The sequence below is a fragment of the Sesamum indicum genome, linkage group LG2 (assembly GCF_026168435.1).
Source record: "Sesamum indicum cultivar Baizhima isolate 11 linkage group LG2, ASM2616843v1, whole genome shotgun sequence".
In the NCBI taxonomy this organism is placed as follows: domain Eukaryota; kingdom Viridiplantae; phylum Streptophyta; class Magnoliopsida; order Lamiales; family Pedaliaceae; genus Sesamum; species Sesamum indicum.
Window position 1 is genome coordinate 16,656,210 of NC_142658.1, and position 22,693 is coordinate 16,678,902.

Below are 22,693 nucleotides of genomic sequence, written 5' to 3' on the forward strand. Positions count from 1 at the left end.
GTTCAGCATGTTCTTGGAACCAAGTAATGATTTTCTTGGTTTCAGATTTCAGGCTTGTTGAACAATCGTCAATGAGGTAATGCTGTTTTCAAGCATGTAAGTGATAGGAAATGTCATACTCATGGAATATACGGACTACATAAGAACTTGTAGGATAGGAGTAGGAGCACCATCAGCCTAATGCAATGAATGGACAGCAAGAAAAACTGAACTAGAAATGCCTGTTTTTTGGGTTTGCCTCGGTCTTGAGCCTGAAACACAGTCTGGGTTTAGCTAAAATGGATTGCGGTCATAGATGGCCTGGTCATAATAGATTTCAGTTACAGATTGGACTGGCCCATGTAATATGGCTCATCAACTAGACACTGGCATAAGAGACCTGTTTTAGCTGGATTACAAGTGGGTTGACTAGGGATGTCGGTAGACCTGCTTTCCCTTTTAGGTAATAATTCTGCCTGAATCACTGCAGGTGAAATTATGATATCACCCCACATTACAGGGATCTAGATATTGCATACCAGGACACCATTCCAGCACTCACCTCATGCCAAATAAAAATGTCCTTGGAGAGAAGAGCTGCAACAAAAACCATCGGTTCTAAAGATAACAAAGGACTTGCTGATGGTCGATGATAGTATTTGACCGAGAATACAATGGTAATAAGAAATTATATTTTGTACCCCAAATGAAATATTTGAGTCCGTGAGTCACAACAAGCAGCCGGCAGTGGAGAGGGTTCTTCGTGTGTGTGCTGAGCTAAAACTTTACAAATGATGATAATGACAATCGTGGTTTAAAGAATTGGGATTGCATGCTGGTTTGGATGAGTGATGGCAAGAGGAATGAGCATGATGATGTTAATGAGGGTTGTTGATGGTAGCATTAATGCTGGATGGCAATGGAAATAGTTGTAACTATCTGTTAACTCGAAACATGGTTAATTATATTTTGCCATCCAAACTATGGTTGTTTTTACACTTTGGCATATAAACTTTTTTGTGTCAACTTACCATTTCAACTTGACGAAATTTTGCACTTTGCCATTTATAACTATTTTTTCATCAAGTTTTTTATTAAAAAACATCACATGCAATACACATGTGATATTTAAGGATTATATGATGTGATATTTTTCACATATGCACAACATGTGATCAGGTGTTCATCAATACGGAGTTGTATGCACGAGTATCTGTTGCTGTTTTGTTCTCTAGACTTGCGGATGTGGCTAATTTGGTCAAGTCTACGGCTAGAGACGAAGAATACCTTGCTGTTATTGGATCTGGCAAAATGTTTTTGCTTGAACTTCTCAATTCTGTGGTAATATATCCTTTCTTTTTGGATTTAAAATTTTCATCTCTGGCTCTTCCTCTGATGGTCCTTTCTGTCTATTAACCAACCTTCTTAGCATCCTACCTGATGGAGAACACCATCAGCTAGAAGAAATTATGCATGGTTTAATATCATTTGATTGAGATTATTTTGGTTTCTGGTGATACTCCTCTCTTTAGCATCTTTAGTTCTAGTTGATCTTTTATATGTGACTTTTAATCTTTTCAAGCCAACACATACCAGTTTTTTGTTTTCTTTTCAGTGAATGCATGCGTGTAGTGGCTCTTCATCAGAAATCTGTGTTTGCTCTAGAAAACCTTTTCCCTTCGCATCCGTGTTACTGCCTTGATCAATGTTATTGTTAGGAGTGGGTAGATTTACTGTGTATGAGTACCAGAATGTGTATGTGCTCTGGTACGAATCCTGCTGCTTTTATTTGTACGAAATCCTTAAATGCACTGTTGTGTTTAATTTACGTAAAGGGTACTGTGGCTATTTCGTCTATTTCATAAAGGTTATTGTGGTCATTTCTCTATTTCATTTCATTCCTGCATCCTGGGAAATAGTACAGCCTCAAATTACTCTGGATAAAGAATAAGATGCCTTTTCTTGGATAAAAATCGATAGAGATTAAAATGCAATGGACTGCTTCCAAGTGAGTCATGCCCATGATGCATAAATTGGTTGACAGGCATAAGCAATGAATTGCTGAGTATGACAGATATGAAGCAACTTTCTAATAAGTCTTGAACAGACTTATCACACCTTACTAATATGTCTCTTTATCAGTAGACTTCATAAGGCCTAATAAAGGTGGCAATTCACTACAATTAGAGAATGTGCCTGTTGACAACTCCTATTCCAGTTTCTTCCAAAAGATCTATGATATATTTCCTTTTGGTTAATGGAGATGCTTTGTGGAGCAACTTCTTAGCACAAGGAGATAACCAAACCTACAAAGATATCTAATATTTAGTTCCTTTCCAAATAAGTTAAGTGTGATGTTTCATCTGCATTCCTCTGTGACACTTAGCAGTCACCATTTGCAATAAGAATGAGTATCTCATCAACCAGCATATTCTGATCTGCATGACTCTCTGGCATATATAACTTTGAAATCTCCTTAAAGAACGGATTCCGTGGTAGATTGTTCCAATTTGTATAGTTTCCCTTCTGTAGAAGGTGACCTGCAACCGTGATCTTATTTTGCTTCTAATCATGAAGGATTTTAGGCATACCTCCACATTTTCCTCTATAGTGGTTCACTTCTAGTTACTTTGACTTTTAACTGCATCAATGTCAATTAATTCTTATGTGTTAGAGCGCAGTTATTCACACCTTCCCTGACATGTGAAAGGAAAATATTTGTTGACAGCTGAATCTATATTTGTTGGCAGGTAAATGACAAAGACCTGTCTAAGGAGTTGTATAAAAAGTACAGTGCGGTGAGTTCCTAGTGGACATTTCAACAAAGCTAAATTCTATGTTCGGTTGAGGGATCATGAACCTTTTTAATTTTCTTCACTGCCTCAATTGTCCTGAAACTTTTATCTTGTCCTTTCTAATGTATCACTTTCTCAGATATCCACCACAAATGATTGTTTTCTCCTCACCCATCTCTTTGTACAGCAGACATGCCCAGAGACAAATATGATATTGATTTTCTTATGATGCATTGAACAGAACACATGGAGCTTTTTAGATTTCAAATCACGGTTCACCCTTCGAAGTTCTTGCTTGATGGTGACTAGAGTTCTTGTCAAAATAATTTTTCTTGACATTTTTTCCATTGCATTCTTTCGCTCTTTGCAGATTCATAGGCGGAAAGTTCGTGCATGGCAGATGATATGTGTGTTGTCGCGATTTGTTGACCTAGATATTGTTGAGCAAGTAACTTCTAGCTTGCACACATCAATTTGTGTGAGTTATTTTACCTAGAAACTCCTGATTCACTTGAACTCCAACTGTGTGCTTTCTCTATTTGACGGGTAAAATTCATTTTTGACCCTAACATTTCACCATTTGAGAATCGTCCTTATCTTTTCAATAAGTTTCAAATGATTCCATCTAACAAATTTTCAACATTAATTCCAAATCGATTTATATGGTTCTCCTAAATTATCCTTCTAAAAGTTTTGCCTTCAATTATTTTGGTTCATCGCAGTTTAATTTCTATTGCAAGTTAGTCACTTACGCATGAATTTGCATGATAAAAATAGTATTTTATTTTGGGGATTAGTAAATACATATGCTTATTTAATTTTAAGTTAATAAATTATTACAGTTATTAGGTATACTTTATTTTATATGTGGGATTCTCCAAATCCAAAAATTATATTTTATACATGAGAAAACTATTGGTATTTTTTTAAGGTAACTAAAGAATGTGTGTTTATTACGTTTTAGTTGATAAATAATTTAATTTATCAAGTATGTTTAGATCTCATTATGTAAGAAGTATTATGTACAAAAAATATCAGTCAAATATGTAATTATTTATTTTTAAGTTAACAAATTATTTAACTTATTAATATGTTTATTTAACATTTTTTATGAGCCCTCAAGTCCAAGATGTAAGTTGTGCAAACAATCATTTTTTTTAAGGTTGGTTATGAAAAAACATGTTACAAAATATATTTTTGTGACGTGATTCACTAAATAAAATATTTTTTTTTTATTAAGTTAAAGGGTAGTCTTGGAAAAATATTTTATGAAAGAAAAGAGTTTATAAACATGTTACAAGACCAAATTATTTCCTGAATAAACATGTTGCCAAAACTAAATATATAGTTCTATTAACATAAATTAAATTATTTTACAAAAATAAATAAATCTAACTATTTATCAACTTAAAACTAAATAAACACATAATATTTACTTGCCTTTAACAAAATCAGAATGTCATGTGAAAACGTAAATATCAATTTTTATTCCGCCTTTTTGTTAATAACCACAAATTCATTAAATTTTTACTAACAAAAGGTCTACGTGTAATTACACTAAACTTCAGAGAAAGGAAGTGCAATTATCCCTTTTTTAATTTGTTATCCCCGCTACTTCTTGAAATTATGTTAAGAAACAGAATTTTTGTACATGTTCCAAGATCGATAGCAACTTTAAAAGCAAGCATCAAAGCAAAAGGAATAGCTTCTATTGATTTCCTGTTGCCAACATATGAAATTATCCAGTTCATATTCTTGTCTAGTGGGAGCAGACAATGGATTGGTTCTGTCACTTTCCTACATTGTTGTATGCATTAAGAGATTTCCTATGCTATATTGTGATGCATCATAGGGATGCAATAATATGTAATAATATATATTATGTGATTCAATATCAAAAGAAGTCTTCTTGACTTTTTTTGCCTACTCCTATAGCACGATTTTCATGTTGTTTCATTTTCTACATTTTTGAATCATTGATCTATTGACATTCTCTCTCGTGTGATTGTAGAGGAACAATTTGCCATCAGTTCGGCAGTACTTGGAAACTTTTGCTATCTATATATATTTGAATTTCCCCTCACTGGTAAGAAGTAATTTTATGCTTGTTTCTCTTGTTTCTTCCCTTTGTTATTCTCATGTTAATTGTAAATGGATTTATCACTTCTTGTACATGGAAAAGTTAATTTTATTAAAGTGAGATGAATTAAAACTTGAGATAATTGTGATTGAAGCAGTTCTTGAAATGGGAAGTGTTATGAATAACGTCATTTGCTGCTCTAAACTTGATTTTCTTGTGTTGAAATTGAGAAGGCTGGAAAATTTGTGTCTATAATTCTAACCCCCACATTTATACAGTTTGGATCAGTACAAATTAGGAAAATATGCACCTGATAAAATAAGAAACAAGATCACCCAAATATTGTAATACTTCCCAGCTAAAGCTGGAGGATATATGACAATCATGCCAGCTTGTTCACAAATTCCTTGGCATGGTGAAGATGTTTGTTGTTTGCTCCAAATGAATAAAACAGGTGTATATATCTTTTAACTCATTATAGCTTCTTGTATAAAATGAAATTTCAATTTCAATATCTTTTAACTCCAGAAATACTTGGGATGCCCAAATCATCATTCGAAACAATGTTCCTACTGCTGCTACTAAGTTTCTGCTGCCTGCCAACATCACTTCCTGAAATTACAATATCAACAACATATTCAATCAAAACAACTATACTCGACAGTCCAAAGGTTATGACAGTTGAAGGAAAAGAACCACGGGAGAGTGGATTAGAGCAACTGTACCTCTTTTTCTGTGTGGAAATACTGAGGAAGATACATTTGAGTTTGACTAACCCACAAGATAATTTGTCTAGGCCAATGGAATGATTGCGTACAAGACATAAGGTGTATATGAAGTAGAGGTTTGATGGGGAAAAGGTAGGAGTATAGAATGTGGCCATAGACACTTGAGAGCATATGTTTAATGAGAAAACATGCAGTGAGGACAACATTTCCCCAAAAGGACTTAGGAATATTTGTTTGTGTCTCATGGGTGTGACCAACATCCAGATTATGTCTATGTTTCAGCTAACCTATTGTTTTGTTGGGAGGTTTGTGGACAAGAAGTCTGATGTAAAATTCCATGAGCCACACAATGTGGAAACCTTGCTTTGAACAAATTCTAATGCATTATTCATCCGGATATTAATAGAAAATTGGATCTTTATTTCATTATAGAAGGAGGTGATTATATTAGGAATTGGGGATCTGATCCTTAAGTAAGTAGACACAAGTCGTCCTACAGCAGTCTAGCAGGCTCAACACAAGATCAACCCCGAATATTGGAATGACAAGTCTGAAAAGGAAATATACTACATTTTTCTGCTCTAGACGAAAAACAGGCACGGTGATGCTTGACCAACCTGCACTCTAAGATAGAAACGAAAGACTTAGGAGGTCATATTTGCTTTAATTTAGATAATGAGGTATGACCTAGATGATAGTGTCATTGAAATGGAGAAAGAGAAGCAGAGTGAATACGAACATCCTCAAGTGTATTAGTAGTGTCCATATAATATAGTTCACCAGCATCGGTGCCACCAGTTTAGTGTTTGTCCTCCTTGTTTGCAGATCCTAAAATACAAAGTGGGAACATTATCAAGAGCAAGAGTGTTAAATTGGATTAATGCTTCTAAAAGAGGGGAGAATAAGAACCATTAGCAAGCCAAATTAGTGATAAATTAGTGGAGAAAGATAAAGTAGAGAAATGAGATTTTACAGTAGTGATATCAGTGGTGGTACGTATGGAGTGCAGTCGTGATTTGTGGAAGGATGATAGTGACTATCTTGAAGACATGACGAAATATAGACGACTTGCAGGGAAGTTGATCTATTTGATTGAGACAGACTAGAGCTGGCATTTCTTTTGCCGTTAGTCTGGTTAGTCATTTTATAGATAAGCCACGACTTATTCATTGGGAAGCGGCTCGTAGGATTTTGAAGTACATAAAGGCAGATCTAGTAAAGGTTTGTTGTTAGAATGACGTGGACATCTTACAATAGAAGCCTACTAGGAGGCACACTATGCTGGGTTTTAAATATGATAGGAAATCTACTTTTGCGTATGGTACCTATGTTGGCACAGAGTAGACTAGCTAGGTCGAGTGCACAAACTAAGTACAGGGTGGCTTAAACTGTTAGTCAACTTTTATGGTTGAAGAATTTGTTGGGAGAGTTGGGTTTCACAAATAATGAACCAGTACCTATGTATTGTGACAATCAAAGATCGATTCACATTGCTAGTAATCCCTTTTTTCATGAGAGAACGAAGCACATTGAAGTCGATTGCCACTTTATTTGTGAGGAAGTTATGAGTAAGAAAATTTGCACTTGATACACTCCTTCGGGGCACAGAGTAGATATTTTCACTAAAGCTTGGAGCAAAGCAGTTTCAAACCTTGTTGACAAGCTGGGCATGATTGATATATATGCTCCACCTTGAGGGGAGTTACAATTTATGTTGTTTTATGTATTTCTTCTTCTATGTCTTAGTGATAAATTGGTTGATTTTATTTCGTAGTTATCTCTACCATCCCTTCCGATATATATCGGGGTTGGGTCCTTCAATGTAGATAACTTTTTTTCACTCTCCTTCTCTAACAGTACCATTGAAGAATTCTAACCCCAAATATATTGAGTTGGGATTAGAGCTAATTAGGGAAATATATCTAATCTAGATACTAACAGTAACAAAGATAAAATAAGAAATAAGTTTACAATATATTCTAACATCTTAAACCTCTTTGTAGCTCAGAAAATTGTATGTTAAAGTTTTTTCAGTTTTCTGTCTTTCACCTCTTTATTACACCTTTTTCTTTAAGGCCTTTACCTTTTGTTCACATTGCAGGTTAGCCAACAATTGGTTCCTTTGCTAAGGAATTATGATTTGCGGCCTCAGGTAGAGAAGCATTATGTGTTTTAGTTATGTTGTTTGAATTTAATGTTTTTCTTTTGATACACCATGACAGGATCATTATGGCACAAATGCTAGATATCTGGGTTTTTGTACTTTGGTTTTAATACCGACATGCTTTTTCATTTTTGGAATTATAATAGTCAAAAAGGCTAAATTTAACCCTAGTAAAACAAGTCATGCACTTGGGTGGTGCACTTGCCCCCACGTCTCCGAATAATGAGCTTCTTCATAGGGCATGTAACATTCAATCAGATTATACAACCAACACATTGTGGGGAAGCTCCCATCTCTAGTAATTATTGGATTACCAATAGTGCCTCTGTTGGAGTATCCGCTGTCTTATGATTTTTCAATAGCATAAGTTGGCAGAAAGTTGTAGAAGCAATTCCTTCCTGGAGAAAACAGTTTGGTGGAGTAATGCTATATAGATTGCATACTTGGAAAATAATGTTATGTCCAAAGTGAGACATTTTTGGTGAAGGTAGAGTCTTAGAATATTGTTAGAATACATAGTTCCCTGTATTATTCTGTTTATTTTCCATATGTAAATCAATCTTTTTTTTAATAATAATTTATTTCTATTTCACCTACTATACATATGACGTTGAGTTCTTTAATAAGACTATGAACTCAGCCTTCTATCCTTGCACAGTTCAAATATGTTTAGGTTTCTGCACGAATCATTCTCACAGGAAACTTGTTGTCTTTATTCTATGATATAAGGCAAATTATTTTTTTAGTGCATGATATTGCATCTATTCAGAGATGGTGGGTGTTTCAGCTTATTTTTCTTCTGGAGATATGTGACATAAATTTGATGGATGCAGGCTTTGTCATCGTATGTATTCATAGCAGCTAATGTCATTCTCCATGGAAAAAAAGTGACTCAATTTGGACATCTGGATGAATTACTTCCTCCTATTGTTCCATTGCTGACCTCTCATCATCACACTTTACGTGGATTTACACAGGTAAGTGTTCCATCTATCGGCCAATTGAATCACAACATCATTTTTATTCGGACAGTCCAAGTTTCAAAGAAGCATCATATATAAAAGATGGCATGGCATTGATAGAAGCTCCTACATCTAACACGGCATTCTCAAATCTAATTTTGCTTATCATACAAGGGATAGTAACATACCTGGATCTTTGCACGACTGTAGAATGTTTTACATACTCTTTTTGCTGCATGCTGGTTTTTAATTATGATACTTACTGTATCGTATATATTAACTGGCAGATATTGCTGTATCAAGTTCTTCAAAAGTTGTTGCCTGATTCAAATTCCAGTGCATGTGATAGCATGTCTTTGGAGCAGAGGTGCTTTGTGGATTTGAGAGATTATTTGGCCCATAACTCAGATTGTGCACGGTTAGTTTAACATGCAATATTAGGAGCTTCTTTGATTGAAGTCATGTCTTGTTATTTAGTTTCTCTAGTCCCAGTTACTAAACCTTGCTTTATATCTTAACCCATTGGTTTTACTTTTCTGTTGCTATTCTTACGCAAAAGTTTGCTGCATGTACCTGTGAATTGCAACAAGTTACCAATTGACCGTTTTGAGTGTGTCTCTGTGTCACTATGAGCAGCAACAAGCTATCAATTGATGGTTATGACTTGTGAATTTGTCTCTGTCCCATTACGGGCAGCAACAAGCTATCAATTTTCTCTTTCTATTCTCTAGTAGCAACGTTTACTTTATCTACCTGTGTGCTTTAAAAATCTATAAGTTGACAAGTTGTTAGTTTGTCCATCCCAGATAGTTCTTTGGAGGGGAAGGTCCAAGGTGAGGCATTTTTTGTTTTGTGGGGTGGCAGGGAGGCCCCCCTGAGTTTTCAGTATTCGGTGTTATTACAATATGTTTTAATATTTTGAAGGTAACCTAACAATTTATAAATAAACATTGGCAAAAGAATACACAAGGAATCATTAAGATGGGATTGACAAATTGTATAATGAATGCATATGTGTACATACTGCCTCGTATTAATGTTTCACTTTTAGAGTATAAACAAGCTGAAAAGAAAATAAGAATTTATTTTAAGATAAAAAGAAATGCCCAGTACTGACAGGCAAAACTTTCCAAAGCAAAGCAAATCAAGCACCAGGAGACAGTAGTACAATGCTAACCCTGAGAAAAGGAATTCTTCTGAGATTGGTGTGAAGGGAAATAGTAGGGAATCCAGCAATTGAATCTGTCAGCAAGTGCCATTAGATCAACATGAGATTGACTCCTTATTGCTTGTGGTATGGTAAATTCCTTATGTGGACAAGTGAACAAGATTTGGGGTTCATCTGTTTTATTAGAAAGGTCCAATATTGACTACACAGATCTTGCAAACCCCTGTTCTGGTTCTTTTAAGATTCTTTAAGCCTGAAATTGAGCAAGCTAATATCAATATCTGGTGCTTTTGTAAACTGGCATGTTTCTATGTTATTTGTTGTTATGTAGTCCTTCATCAATTTTTTATGCAGGTTGAGAGCTTCCATGGATAGTTATCTCGCTTTCTTCGATCCAGTGAAATCCATATCACCGGCTGGGATTTTTACTAACCGGGTTGAGGTCAGTAGTCATTAACAATTTTTATTACTCGCTTTAGAGTTTAAATAAGGAAAGCACAATATTTAAACAATTTGGTTCTTGTTTTCGCCAAAATAGATAATGACACATCCTTTCCAGAGTAACCTTTTTGGTCTTAACATCTGAAGATTTTATTGTGAAATCTTCTTTCATTATGGGTTCATTCACTTAGAAATTTTACTTGAAGCAAACCATGCTTTTAGAACTTTCCACTACTAATTGTATATATTTCAATGAGACAAGGTGGTTCTTTAGGGAAAATTGCACTTTTGGTCCCACACGAGATAGATGCTATTTCACTTTTGGTCCCACAAGAAGAAAAAGTGTTGCACTCTTGGTCCCAATTCCACTTAAAACTGTTAAAAAGGGGATGGAAAAACACTTTTCAAAGGTGGTTTTTGGTACCATGCCGTTGAAGGGAATTAAAATCGGGCATTGGCATTTATGCAATTTTACTCAGTAAAATGGCAAAGAGCAATACTAAATTTTTGCAAAGAAAAAAGCTGGTACTTGGGATAGATAAAAAAATATATATATCTCAAACATCGACAAACTCCAGCAATATTTGACCTTTGAAAAATGGTTTTCCATCTCTCGTTTAAAAATTAAAATGGATTTAAGGTCAAAAGTGCAACACTTTTTCTTCGTGTGGGACCAATAGTGTTGAGCTAGTAACATGTGGGACTAAAAGTGAAACGTCTATCCAGTGAGACCAAAACTGCAATTTTCCCTAGTTCTTTCCTGCTATTGTTAAAAGTGGAGAAGGGAAAATTAGGTGTGTATATGTGAAATAGAAAGAAACCACCTCAAGATATAGAGATGAAACAAACACCCTACCAAAAGATTACTATTCTACTTGTTATATATAGAGCATGTCATATCTACTAATAGGCTTTAATATGTCCATGTTGTTCAATAACAATCCTTTACCAGGAGCTCTCTTAATATATTTCAGAATCAGGAGAGCAGCCTCCAAATGAATAGGTCGTGGTTTGCCCATGAACTGACTGACTAATTATGACTAACTAGGCGAACTGCAAAGGAGATATCAAGCCTAATCACAGTTAAATAAATCAACTTCCCCACAACCGTCTATAATTCGTCTTGTCCTCCAAATAATTACCATCATCATCCAAAAATGAAGATCCAAGTTCACACGAGTATCCAGTGGTTTTGTACCAAGTGGTCTCTTCGAGGAGATCACAAGCATATTTCCTTTGGGGTAAGGAAATTCCCTATTTGCTATGAGCAACTTCAATACCCAAGAAATACCATGGTCGTCCCAAGTCCTTGATGACAAAGTGCTTTTATAAGTGTGACTTAGTATCTTCTACACCTCCAACATCACTACCAGAAATCAAAATATCATCAACATAGACCATTACAATGATTGTTCTGGATTGTTTATAACATAGATCATCACTACCGGAGTGATCTGCTTGGCACGAGAAAAACCAAAGTCGCTAACGACTCAATTAAATTTATCAAACCATGCTCTAGGGCTTTGTTTAAGCCCGTAAATTGTTTTCTTCAATTTGCACACATGCTAGTATTCTCCCCTTGAGCAACATACCCTGGAGGTTGCTCCATAAGCATGGTTTCATGTAGGTCACCGTATAGGAAGCCATTTTTTACATCCGGTTAACTACGAAGGAGAAAAGCACACGAATATTTAGTCAAGCAACAGGAGAGAATGATTTGAAATAGTTGACACCAAAAGTTTGGGTGAAACCTTTATCAACCAAACGAGCTCAACTGTGCCATGAGCCCAGTATTTTAAAGTAAATACCCATTGACAAGTCACCATATCAGCATTAGGTGGAGGCACAACAAGGTCCGAAGTCCCTCGAGAAACGAGTGCTGATATCTCTTCATCCATTGCCATCTGCCATTGAGTGTTGAAGCGCCTCATGATAGGATCTAGGAATTATCACATAGGAAAGAGAGACAACAAAAGTGCCATCAATCGGGCTAAGTGACGTAAAGGAAAGCGAGTGAGCTAATGGATGTGCGGTTCAAGATCGTTTACCTTTGCGAAGGGCGATAGGAATATTATCATCACATGTAGGAGATGTGGAAGGCTTAGGAGCTGCATGAGGAGGACAAGCAGGGCATTAGGTGGAAGCACAACAAGGTCCCAAGTCCCTCGAGAAATGAGTGTTGATATCTCTTCATCCATTGCCATCTGCCATTGAGGATGTTGAAGCGCCTCATGATAGGATCTAGGAATTATCACAGAGGAAAGAGACAACAAAAGTGCCATCAACCGGGCTAAGTGACGTAAAGGAAAGCGAGGGAGCTAATGGATGTGCGGTTCAAGATCGTTTACCTTTGGAAGGGCGATAGGAAGATTATCATCACATGTAGGAGATGTGGAAGGCTTAGGAGCTGCACGAGGAGGCCAAGCAGGGCGTTGGTGAGCGCGGGTACACCTGTGTACGTATATTTGACGGGACAAGGAGGGCAAGGGGATGGTACGGGTAAGGGAAGGGGTATAAGAGGAGTCCCAAATGAGTAGACCGCCCTTTGAGTAATATGTGGTGGACTGAAAAAAAGATAACATCAACAGACGTGAAGGATCGACGAGAGTAGGATCATATCAACGTACCCTTTTTGTACATGAGAATATCCAAGAAATATGCACTTGATATAACGAGGACACAGCTTATCAAGCCCATGTGAAGTATATGGACAACATACATAACCAAAGACCCGTGGAGTGACACTAAAGAGCAGCCTATCAGGGTAAAGGCAAGAACAAGGAATATCCCCATTAAGAACCCCTGACACATACGATTAATGAGATAGCAAGCAGTAAGAACAGCATCCTCCAAGAAATCTTTAGAACATTCATTTGGGTCATCATGATGTGAGCAACATCAAGGAGGTGGCAATTTTTACGTTAGGCCACAACATTCTATTAAGATGTATAAGGGCAAGAAGTTCGATGGATAATGCTGTGAAATACAAAATAGGGAGACCTCTTTGTGGATGAATTCTACTGCATTTGCATTGCCAGTGCCAAGAACATTTATATTAGTGGGGAATTGGGTTTTTATTTCATCGTAGAAAGAATTTATGATATTAGGAACTTGAGATCTATCCTTGAGTAAGTACACCGAAATCATTCGAGAGTAATCATAAACAAAGGTAAGAAAATACCTAAAACCAACAACAGACTCGACCCAATGAGGGCCCCAAATATCAGAATGGACTAGAGAAAAGGAGATAAACTACGTTTTTCGACACAAGGAGGAAAGGAAGCACCCTAACTCACACGACTCACATATATAGGTGAGTTAAAGGGTAAAACATTTTTTGAATTAGGTAGGGATGGGTGACCAAGCGGACAATGCCACTGAAAGGATGAGGCAGTCGCAGAGAGGGCGAGAACCCCAACATGTGTATATGTCAAGATAGTAGAAACCGGCACACTCATGTGACATCCGGAAAGATACTCTAGGATGGAAAGAATGTTACCCAACAGTTGTGTTCTTTAGTGAGTTGACCAATAGAGAGCACACTAATAGGAAAATTATGGGCGAAAGAACAATAGCAAGGCTAAGATGTTTAGGATTAACTATACCACGCCAAAATTGGAAAGGAAGAACCATCAACTACACGCACACATGACGAGGTGTAAGACATAGACAAAGAAGAGAAGTTGGATTTGATACCAATAATATGGGTAGTGGCCCCTGAATCTAACATGCAAAACATTTTGAGACGCAATAAAAGCACGAGGAGAAGAAGAGACAACATGATCAACAGAGTTAGCTATGTGACGATAGAGGAGCATTTCATATTTTGCACGACTAAGGGTGACTGCATCGGAACTTAATGAAGAAGGTTTTCCGTTTGCATTAAGTGTAGTAACTCCAGCTTACCAAACTTAATCCAACACTTTCTGATACGTGGTTGGTTCAACCACAATAAGTGCAGTAATGAGGCCCGATAGGAGTGCGAGCGCCCCGAGCATGAGGACTTTAGTGATTTCTAGAAGAACCGCAATCATGAGTATGGGCAACCATGGCACAACATATTAAAGTGAGAAGAACTTAGTCCATGGAACAAGAGCCCAAGAACAAGCACAATGGGTTGCGACCGGCCAGGAGAGGGCTGCATGCGGCAGCGCGACTGCCGCGCTCGGCGAGAGCAGAGGCTCACCGCACTTTGGAGAGGAGGTCTGCGCGCTAGAGAGTTGCTGATGGCGGGGGGTAGGACGGTACCGGCGGACAGAGCGGCCAGGGTGGGCGGGCGGTCATCAAGAGCTCGACTAGATTAGGGTTTGGCTGCTCTCAATTCTTTTCTTTCCTCTCACTTCATTTGTCTATTTAAATAAATAATAAGCAAATATATATTAATATATATTTGTTCATTCACCCGCTCTGATACCATGTGAAAAGTAGAGAAGGGAAAAAGAGGTGTATATATGTGAAATAGAAAGAAACCATCTTAATATTAATATATAGAGATGGAACAAACACCCTATCAAAGATAACTATTCTACTAGATATATACAAATAATATCATACCTACTAATATATATCTTCCAACACTGTTGTTTCTCATTGATAATTTTCCATCTTGTCTAATTTCTTGTAGTGCTATTCTGAATGTAAATTTCTAAGCTAAACATGTCACAGTCCTTCGGAGATAATAGTGCCTATGAGATGGAAATTGTTCCTTGTATATTCAACAAAAGGGAGTTGGAAGCAAACCGTGGAACATAAGGCAAATGGTGATATTCAGAGTTAATGAATAGTTGGTAAAAATTTGGATTATGGCCCCAGTTATTGAGTCTGGTTCATAGGGATTAGCAACATCCTCGAAAGACTGGATAGGTAGGAACAGGCCTATCACACTCTCTTCATAATATATGGAGAAAGAATGAAGCCTATTTTAATTGTAAATGTGAATGACATCAGAATATAAGAGATGATAATGGATAGATTTCTCAACTCAAGAAGAGGTTGAAAGAAGAAGTTTAAGTAAAAGATCGTCTGCAGTCAAGTATTCTCTTGGACTGGAGATTTCAGTTATGAAGATATTTTCCTCTTGCAGTGAGCCTAGACTCTCGATTTGTTGAAGCCACTGGAATATTAAGTTGCAAACGCATGGAAATACCATTAGAGAAGAAGTTGGAAAGGGAAGGATGATCCTCCTTTGGCCATGTGTAGACACAAATAGTTAATTGGGAGACTTATTAATTTGTCTCTTACCTGTCCAAATATTGGGCTACATGTCTTGAAGACAAGATCAGCTATGGCAGAAGGAAGAGTAGGTATCTGGCTGGGAAGGCAGCAGATTGCTATCTCCTTATGGATGAAGTTATACAAAGATTACAAGCCTGCTATCAGCATTGTCAACAGGCCTGTCCAACTGTCCAAGTCCAACATGATTACACGAATCAAATTAGGGCCGATGAAAGCTTCACTACTAATTTGTACTAAACCCATTCAGCCACATGAAGATTGTGCTGGGACTTGGATTAGAAATCATCCTCAGCAAGCTCTGGGAGTGATGAGCTTGAGGCGGGTATTGGAGTTCTTTGTAGATAATTTATTTTAGTTGGTAATCTTAATCAGATTTATTAGGAAACAAAATATCTTTCATTAGTTGGTAAATTTTTTATAGGGATTTAGTAGGAAACCATATATGAGTTATTACTTAGGAGAAAGTATAGGAATTTCTTTTTGATCTTGAGCTCGTTTGCTTTTGTAGATTAGGTATGAGTTTTGGATGTAAACTGTTCTACAATCAATGAGACCAATAGGCATACTCTTCTATTTCATGTTTCAATTAGTATATCAGATGCCAGCGACATGACTGGTAGTAAACTAGAGTTCTGGGTATGTTCTCTATCTTTGGGTTGAGTGATTTGTCCTTTACCAATGAAAAGTTTAACTACGCAGGAATATAGAAGAGAATGTAAAGATAAATTATGTTTAAAGGTGAGTCCCACTTCTCTTAGGGCGGTGTCATCTATTTGAGAGGCGTTAGCTAGAATCATTATTATTATTATTTTTTCATATATTATGTCAATAGCTACTTTTTGCATGTATTCTAACTTCATATTCAAAATTAGAGATGCTTCTGCAGTTGAGTTGTTCCTTCCTGGTGTTATATGATTGATTGTTGTTGTCATGCAGAAGAATAATCCCTGCTTTTGGTTTCTTATTTCTAAGCAGGATCTTGAATTTGAATGCGTCCCACCAACACTCATGGATCGAGTGATTGATTTTCTGAACGTAAGCACTTAGCTACTTGTTTTACCTTTTTTTTATTGTAGTTTTTGCTCATAATTAATTCTTGCAGGATACAAGGGAAGACCTTAGATCCTCAATGGCTAAAGATGCAGCTTCTATCAAGATCGAGAGCATCCTAATTGACGAAGGTCCCAAATGTAGTGAAATATTAAAGTCAAATGGAAGACAATCAGTGATCCAACCACAGGAAGAACTATTATATGACTTCCAAAGAAAAATTACTTTCTCCAATAATGACGTGCCAGACTCAGCCCCCACAGCTTTCTTGGACAAAACAACATCATATGGATCACTTTTGGGTATGTGAATTTTAGTGCTCTTTATGTCCTGCTCTTGCATGTCTAGACCCATTTAGAACTACTCAGTATGTGAATGACATTTGTGCTAAATTTTATGGTTCAAGTTAAATTAATCTTCCAGACCGATGCCAGTTTTAAATATTCCTCTGTTTCAAATGAAAGATCCTACTTTACAGTGCACGGCAGTTTCAATGAGAGTTGAGAATTAAGTTTTTTGTAAAACTTAACACTATTGCCCTTAAAAATAATGGTTGAAAGTTAGTGATGCCAAATCACTTCTTCAAATGAGAGGGTAGATATGGAAATTCAAATTCCTTTTACGGAAGTGGAGTCTTATTTTTGGTGTCCCGGAAAGGAATATGAGTTATAAAATTAACAAAGGAGTAATTTTAGAAGGATAAATAAGCTGGCACTCTTTGGGTGGCTTACAATGATAATTGAGCATAGAGGAAAAATTGACGTTTGATGACCTTGTTGCTTTTGGCTTGTGCTTGACTGTTAATTTATTTATAGCATCCTCTACGTTGTTCATTAGGAGGTATAAAGTGTTAGGCAATAACTTGATTGCAGTACAAACTACCTATCTGAGATACCAGATGCTTGATTGCATTTCAAGCCCACTCTACCCCAAGTCTCTGCAAACCCAACCCTAGCCCCTTGCATCAACTTTGAAACTGGTGGAAGCACCAATGATGCTGATGGCTGAAGTGGAAGAAATAGGGGTTGGGCAGGGGCCTAGGATGCAGATTGATTGACATTTTAGACTGGGGAGAGAAAGGATGCTGGGCGATTGTGTGGGCTACTAGATGGAGTTGAGCGTGCTGGCATGGTGTGGGGGTGGGTGGCTGGGGCTAGAAGGTAGTTTTAGTAGGTTAGTTTGGGGATGGTTGACATTGAATGGTGTAGGTTCTGTGACAGGGGATGTGGTGTGTGGATGAAGTACAAACCAAACAGGCCCAATCGAAGGTTGCCATCATCCCTAGATGCAGATATATGCATCATGATTGATGTCCTCTATGCTCGTACATGCAGATCTATGTAAATCCTACGCCTATTCATTTTCTTGACACCGATGTGATCATACAAACACACATGCATATACACATAGGATGACATTCTCTTGACACAAAGCCCCTCACATCTATAGCATATTCAATATGCTTTTACATGCTATACATGATGAGCAAAGGATTATTTGGCCCATAAACTCAAGAAAGTACATGTAGTCAATGCGTTGAAGTACTGCATTCCATGTTTTTTTTCTTTTCTTTTTTTCCAATATCAGAAGATTTTATTACAGGAGCAAAAAAAATGGGTAACCTACCATTGATATTTGTTGATGTTATTGTAATTACCAGGATGTCAGGGGGTTCTGTATGGTGCAAACTGTATTAGGTTCAGAGTGTATTTATCCGTATACGATTATTTCTGTTGGATGAGTTTAATTTATTGTGGGTTACAAGAATCATTCGGATTTTCATTTAATAAAATTGAAGTTCGGGTTTTCCTTTTACTGATGGAGATTAAAGAGAATCTTTCTGGTGACCAGCTGCTGGAGATTTGGCTAGTTACTCGGTGCTTGAATCTTGGGGCTAGCATACGTTCTCCTAATGGCTGAAAATGGATCTCTTGTAAAAATAATTTTGTATTGATTAAAGATTTGTTTTTGGAGTTGGAGTGGGAAAAGTCTTTTTTCATAGTGGTTGGACTAGGAGTGTAGAAAGCACTCTTTCTGTTCTCATCCTGGGGTTTGACATTCTCTTTTACGCCAATTCTGCTTACATCTGTAGTTCTGTGTTACTGTGAATACCACCTCCATCATGGGAGGACTCTGAAGTCGCAGCAAACCCTTGTCTCTTGTATCTACTACAATTAGATGCAAAAATTGGATGCCAAATACACAAACATGAAATGTGTAAAAACCAAGAACACGAAGAAATTGTGGGAATTACAACACATTGAACAAGTGATAGAATAATATTTAGTGTAGATCTATAGCTGGCAAAATTTAGAGATACAGGAACAAAAAGGAAATCAATGTACATATATGGATTCCCATCGTTTGTCAGCCCAGTACCTGGTGTATTCGGTCCTATATACAGCACGATTATTGTAGCAGTCATATAGAACATGCACAGCCTAGCTGAATGAGCCGCACAATCTTTTCCTATTAGCAAAAATGAATCCTAGCCTTGCCTATCTGCACTAGATTATTGTTGTAGCAATCTGGAATATTAGTTGGATTTTCAATGGGCTCAAGGCGGCTCAAAGCTAGAAAGGTCAGTTAAAAACTCTAAACCAAGCTTAATATTAGTTTCTAATGGGACCAATTATGTGCTAAGTGTCGGGCATAATGAAATTTAACACAAGCGCGACCATGGTTGTGTTGGCTGATAAGGCTTGTTTGGATTAAATAAAATGAAAATAATATCTGATAGACTATATTATTAATCAGTTTAATCTAAAACAGAAAATAAATTCTGATGCTTGAATTACATGGCCATTAGTAGGAGACTATGTTAAAAAGAAGGAAAAACTAAACAACAATCAACCTTATATTTCATATTACTTGTTTCTCTGTTTGGCTATTGGTATTCTTGGATTTCATACAAAAACATACTAATTATGAAAATTGCTTTCTAGTTGCTGTGGCTTCATGGTTTTGTTTACTTTTCATACCAAGCTGAGCTTTAAGGAAAATATCTTAAAAACTCAAGCCTTGAGAAAGAAAACTAGTATTTGGTTTTGGGCAAGATTGGACCATGTTCGTAGATTGACGGCTCTGAAGACCCGCAATGCAACCTACTAAGGAAATTTTGGACGTACAACCTTCCCCACAACCAGTTCATCTCAGCAATCTCAACCCAAAAGTTTTGCCAGTAAAAATATGGGTCTACTTAGTTTTCTCTTCTCAGCTGATCTTAAAAATGGTATAACATGACTTCCTCTCTCCAATTGCAGCTATGGCCCATGAGGATCAGCTTCTTGATCAGCTGCTACATTCAAGAGGACTGATTGTAGAGAAGTTAAAAGCAAGAAGACAACAAATTATCCTTCTGGCATCACTAATAGATCGGATACCCAATCTTGCTGGATTGGCACGGACATGTGAGGTGTGTTATATGGATATTCTGCATATTTTCCTGATATGCTTGTGCCTGCATCCATATGAGTGTCACATTTGCTTTTGACTCTTTTTGCAATCTCCTTAGCATTGTTCAGCATGTTTCTTTTTAGGTTCAATTCATATAACAATCTTGACTTCTACAGGTTTTTAGGGCCGCTGCACTAGCAGTTGCAGACAAAAGTATATTAAATGACAAGCAGTTTCAACTTATAAGGTATTTATTACTAATCCTTTTGTCGTTTTTATGTTTATTAACAAAAAACTAGCTTATATAAATTCATGACTGAGCCTTTGCAGCCTTTTCATATTTTTTTATGTGAATGGAGGTTTTTGCTGCATATTTTTTCCTACCTGTATAATCTTTTTGCGGTTATGATGATCTTCACTTTTTCAAGTTTCGCTAGTTGGTTCTGTGTCTGTCCTCTCATGAATATTATTTGAGAGGACGAGACTGTTAATAATCTGGTGCTCCAATTCCCATGTGTTTTTGGCCATTCTTTATAATGCAGGTTGATGTTATTCGGATTGTTCTTATTTTACACAATTATTACTCGGTATACTTGTAACTTTGCCTCCTCTTTGGTAAAGTTGCTCCTGCTCGCCAATCTATGACTTCCAAACTCTGAGTGAAAATGTCTCCATGATATGTCTATCCATAGATAGTCTTATTCATGCATCTGGAAACAGTATCCTGAATTAATGTGTCTGATGGCTTTCCCAACATTTTTGTTTTAGCAATTCTCTTCTCTAGCACCTCGCCTGTCAATGGTTAGGCTGCCCAAGAAATAATTCTCATGCCAAAACTAGGTCTTACCCAATTTGTAGAACACCATACCCTAACCTGGATACAATTATATTGAATGCGACACTGAAATACTAATTTACATATTGATTTAAAGTTACTAACTTTTAGTAAATCAATATATTAGATTCAGTTAGCAGCCAAACATGCTCCTGACCCACCCCCACACCCCTCCCCAGTCCCCTCCAAATAAATTCACCCACATTCCTCACTAATATACAAAACCCGTTTCGTTGCAGTGTGTTAACACAATATGATTAATGACCAAATCCTTCTTTCTGAAAAGATTAAACATCTTGTTTGAAGTAATCTCTTGCATTATCATTCCATAGGTTCTTTGTTCTCATTCCAATTTGGGTTTGGATCATATGGAAAAATCTCGGAAAATTTTCCCCAATTTCAGACTTGTTTTTCATCAAATAGACCCAGGCTAGCCTTATACAATTCTCTATAAATGTAACAGACCACCTTGTCCCTGTATTCGAAAGTTCAGGAAGGACCACATGTATCAAAATGGAATTGAAAAAGAGAAGTACGCCTAGTATCTCATTGGATAATAAACATGTTTGTCTTTAGCAGGTGCACACTACTCATTTCAACATTTTTCAATAACAACAGATACATAGTTCTGAGCAAAGTAAATGGTGGATGACCACGACGACAATGGTGGAGCCAAAACTCCTCATTTGTGGAATAGCTTAGATACATAAGGTTTTGAAAGGAATAGCTTTTTGCCATCCTTAACATCAAGATTTTATGCCCTTAGGTCCAAATATTGTATGAATTTTCCAGAACATAGATCCATCTAATTACATGCTTTTGCCATCCTTAACATCAAGATTTGATTGTTTGCATCTTCCAGAACATAGAACCATTTAATTACATTTGTTGCCTTTCTTTTGACTGCCTGCTCACATCCAATTGTATAATGTCTGAATTCTTTTTGACTTCTAATCATCCTTGGTGTTTCACTGATGTCTGGGAAGGTACATATTCATATTCATAAATGGGCACATGATCTTCAGCAAGAGAAAAAAATTGCAAAGAATGATTGCTAAATTATAGTCCTAGTCATGTATGTTTGCCACTTGCACCTCGGCTATCTCACCTCTATGTGTCAACCATCAGTGCACGGTAACCTTTCAATATTATCATATTATTCACAATCTCTCCCCCCATTGACACCGAGCATTTTATTTTTATTTTCATATTATTTACCTTTATTATTAGGAGAGGATGTGGACGGATTCTATAGATGAAAATTGATTTAAATGTGTAAAAATCATTATTGAGTACATCACAGACTGATTAAGAATTATATGTGTCTATGATGTTGGTTTGATTTGTTCTGGAGATATGTAGCGCAGCCCGAAATTAAAATTGTATTGCATTCACATATTAAAATCTACTGTGTAATTGATTGGTATGTAATTTGAATTTTTATAATTAAGTGAAGAAATTAACCTTCTATAATTCTACATGGACAAGTTTTCATTTCATTTAGGATGAATTTTGATCTGCAATATGGTAGACATTTGCTACTAAACTGTTTTTGTTTATCAGTGTCACAGCAGAGAAATGGGTTCCTGTTCTGGAAGTCCCAGTGGGAAGTATGAAAGCATTCTTGGACAAAAAGAAACAGGAGGGTTTTGCTATCCTAGGTTTGGAGCAAACTGCAAACAGTGTAGCACTGGACCAGTACAACTTCCCTACAAAGACAGTAAGTTCTTGTCAGACAGGCTTGACTAGCTTAACCCACCGCTTTGGATAGCGTCGTATTGTCATTGTCTGTTAAACAAAATTTGCAAATTGCTACAATACCTAATTATGCAAAAGTAAAAGCTGGTTTAGGATTCACTT

The 22,693-nt window shown here is 36.7% G+C and overlaps 1 protein-coding gene across 2 annotated transcripts in view; it reads left to right on the top strand.

The window, feature by feature from the left end:
- Positions 1 to 22,693, top strand: part of LOC105155957 (tRNA/rRNA methyltransferase (SpoU) family protein) — a 44,008-nt gene that overhangs the window by 20,198 nt on the left and 1,117 nt on the right. For both annotated transcript variants that reach the window (XM_011071948.3, XM_020691754.1), the window contains 13 exons: positions 1,159 to 1,320; positions 2,730 to 2,777; positions 3,145 to 3,252; positions 4,786 to 4,860; positions 7,684 to 7,734; positions 8,580 to 8,723; positions 8,996 to 9,126; positions 10,231 to 10,318; positions 16,528 to 16,587; positions 16,655 to 16,904; positions 19,866 to 20,017; positions 20,175 to 20,245; positions 22,397 to 22,553. In XM_011071948.3, the coding sequence (XP_011070250.1) occupies positions 1,159 to 1,320; positions 2,730 to 2,777; positions 3,145 to 3,252; positions 4,786 to 4,860; positions 7,684 to 7,734; positions 8,580 to 8,723; positions 8,996 to 9,126; positions 10,231 to 10,318; positions 16,528 to 16,587; positions 16,655 to 16,904; positions 19,866 to 20,017; positions 20,175 to 20,245; positions 22,397 to 22,553 (1,497 nt within the window). The remainder of the gene's footprint in view (positions 1 to 1,158; positions 1,321 to 2,729; positions 2,778 to 3,144; positions 3,253 to 4,785; positions 4,861 to 7,683; positions 7,735 to 8,579; positions 8,724 to 8,995; positions 9,127 to 10,230; positions 10,319 to 16,527; positions 16,588 to 16,654; positions 16,905 to 19,865; positions 20,018 to 20,174; positions 20,246 to 22,396; positions 22,554 to 22,693) is intronic.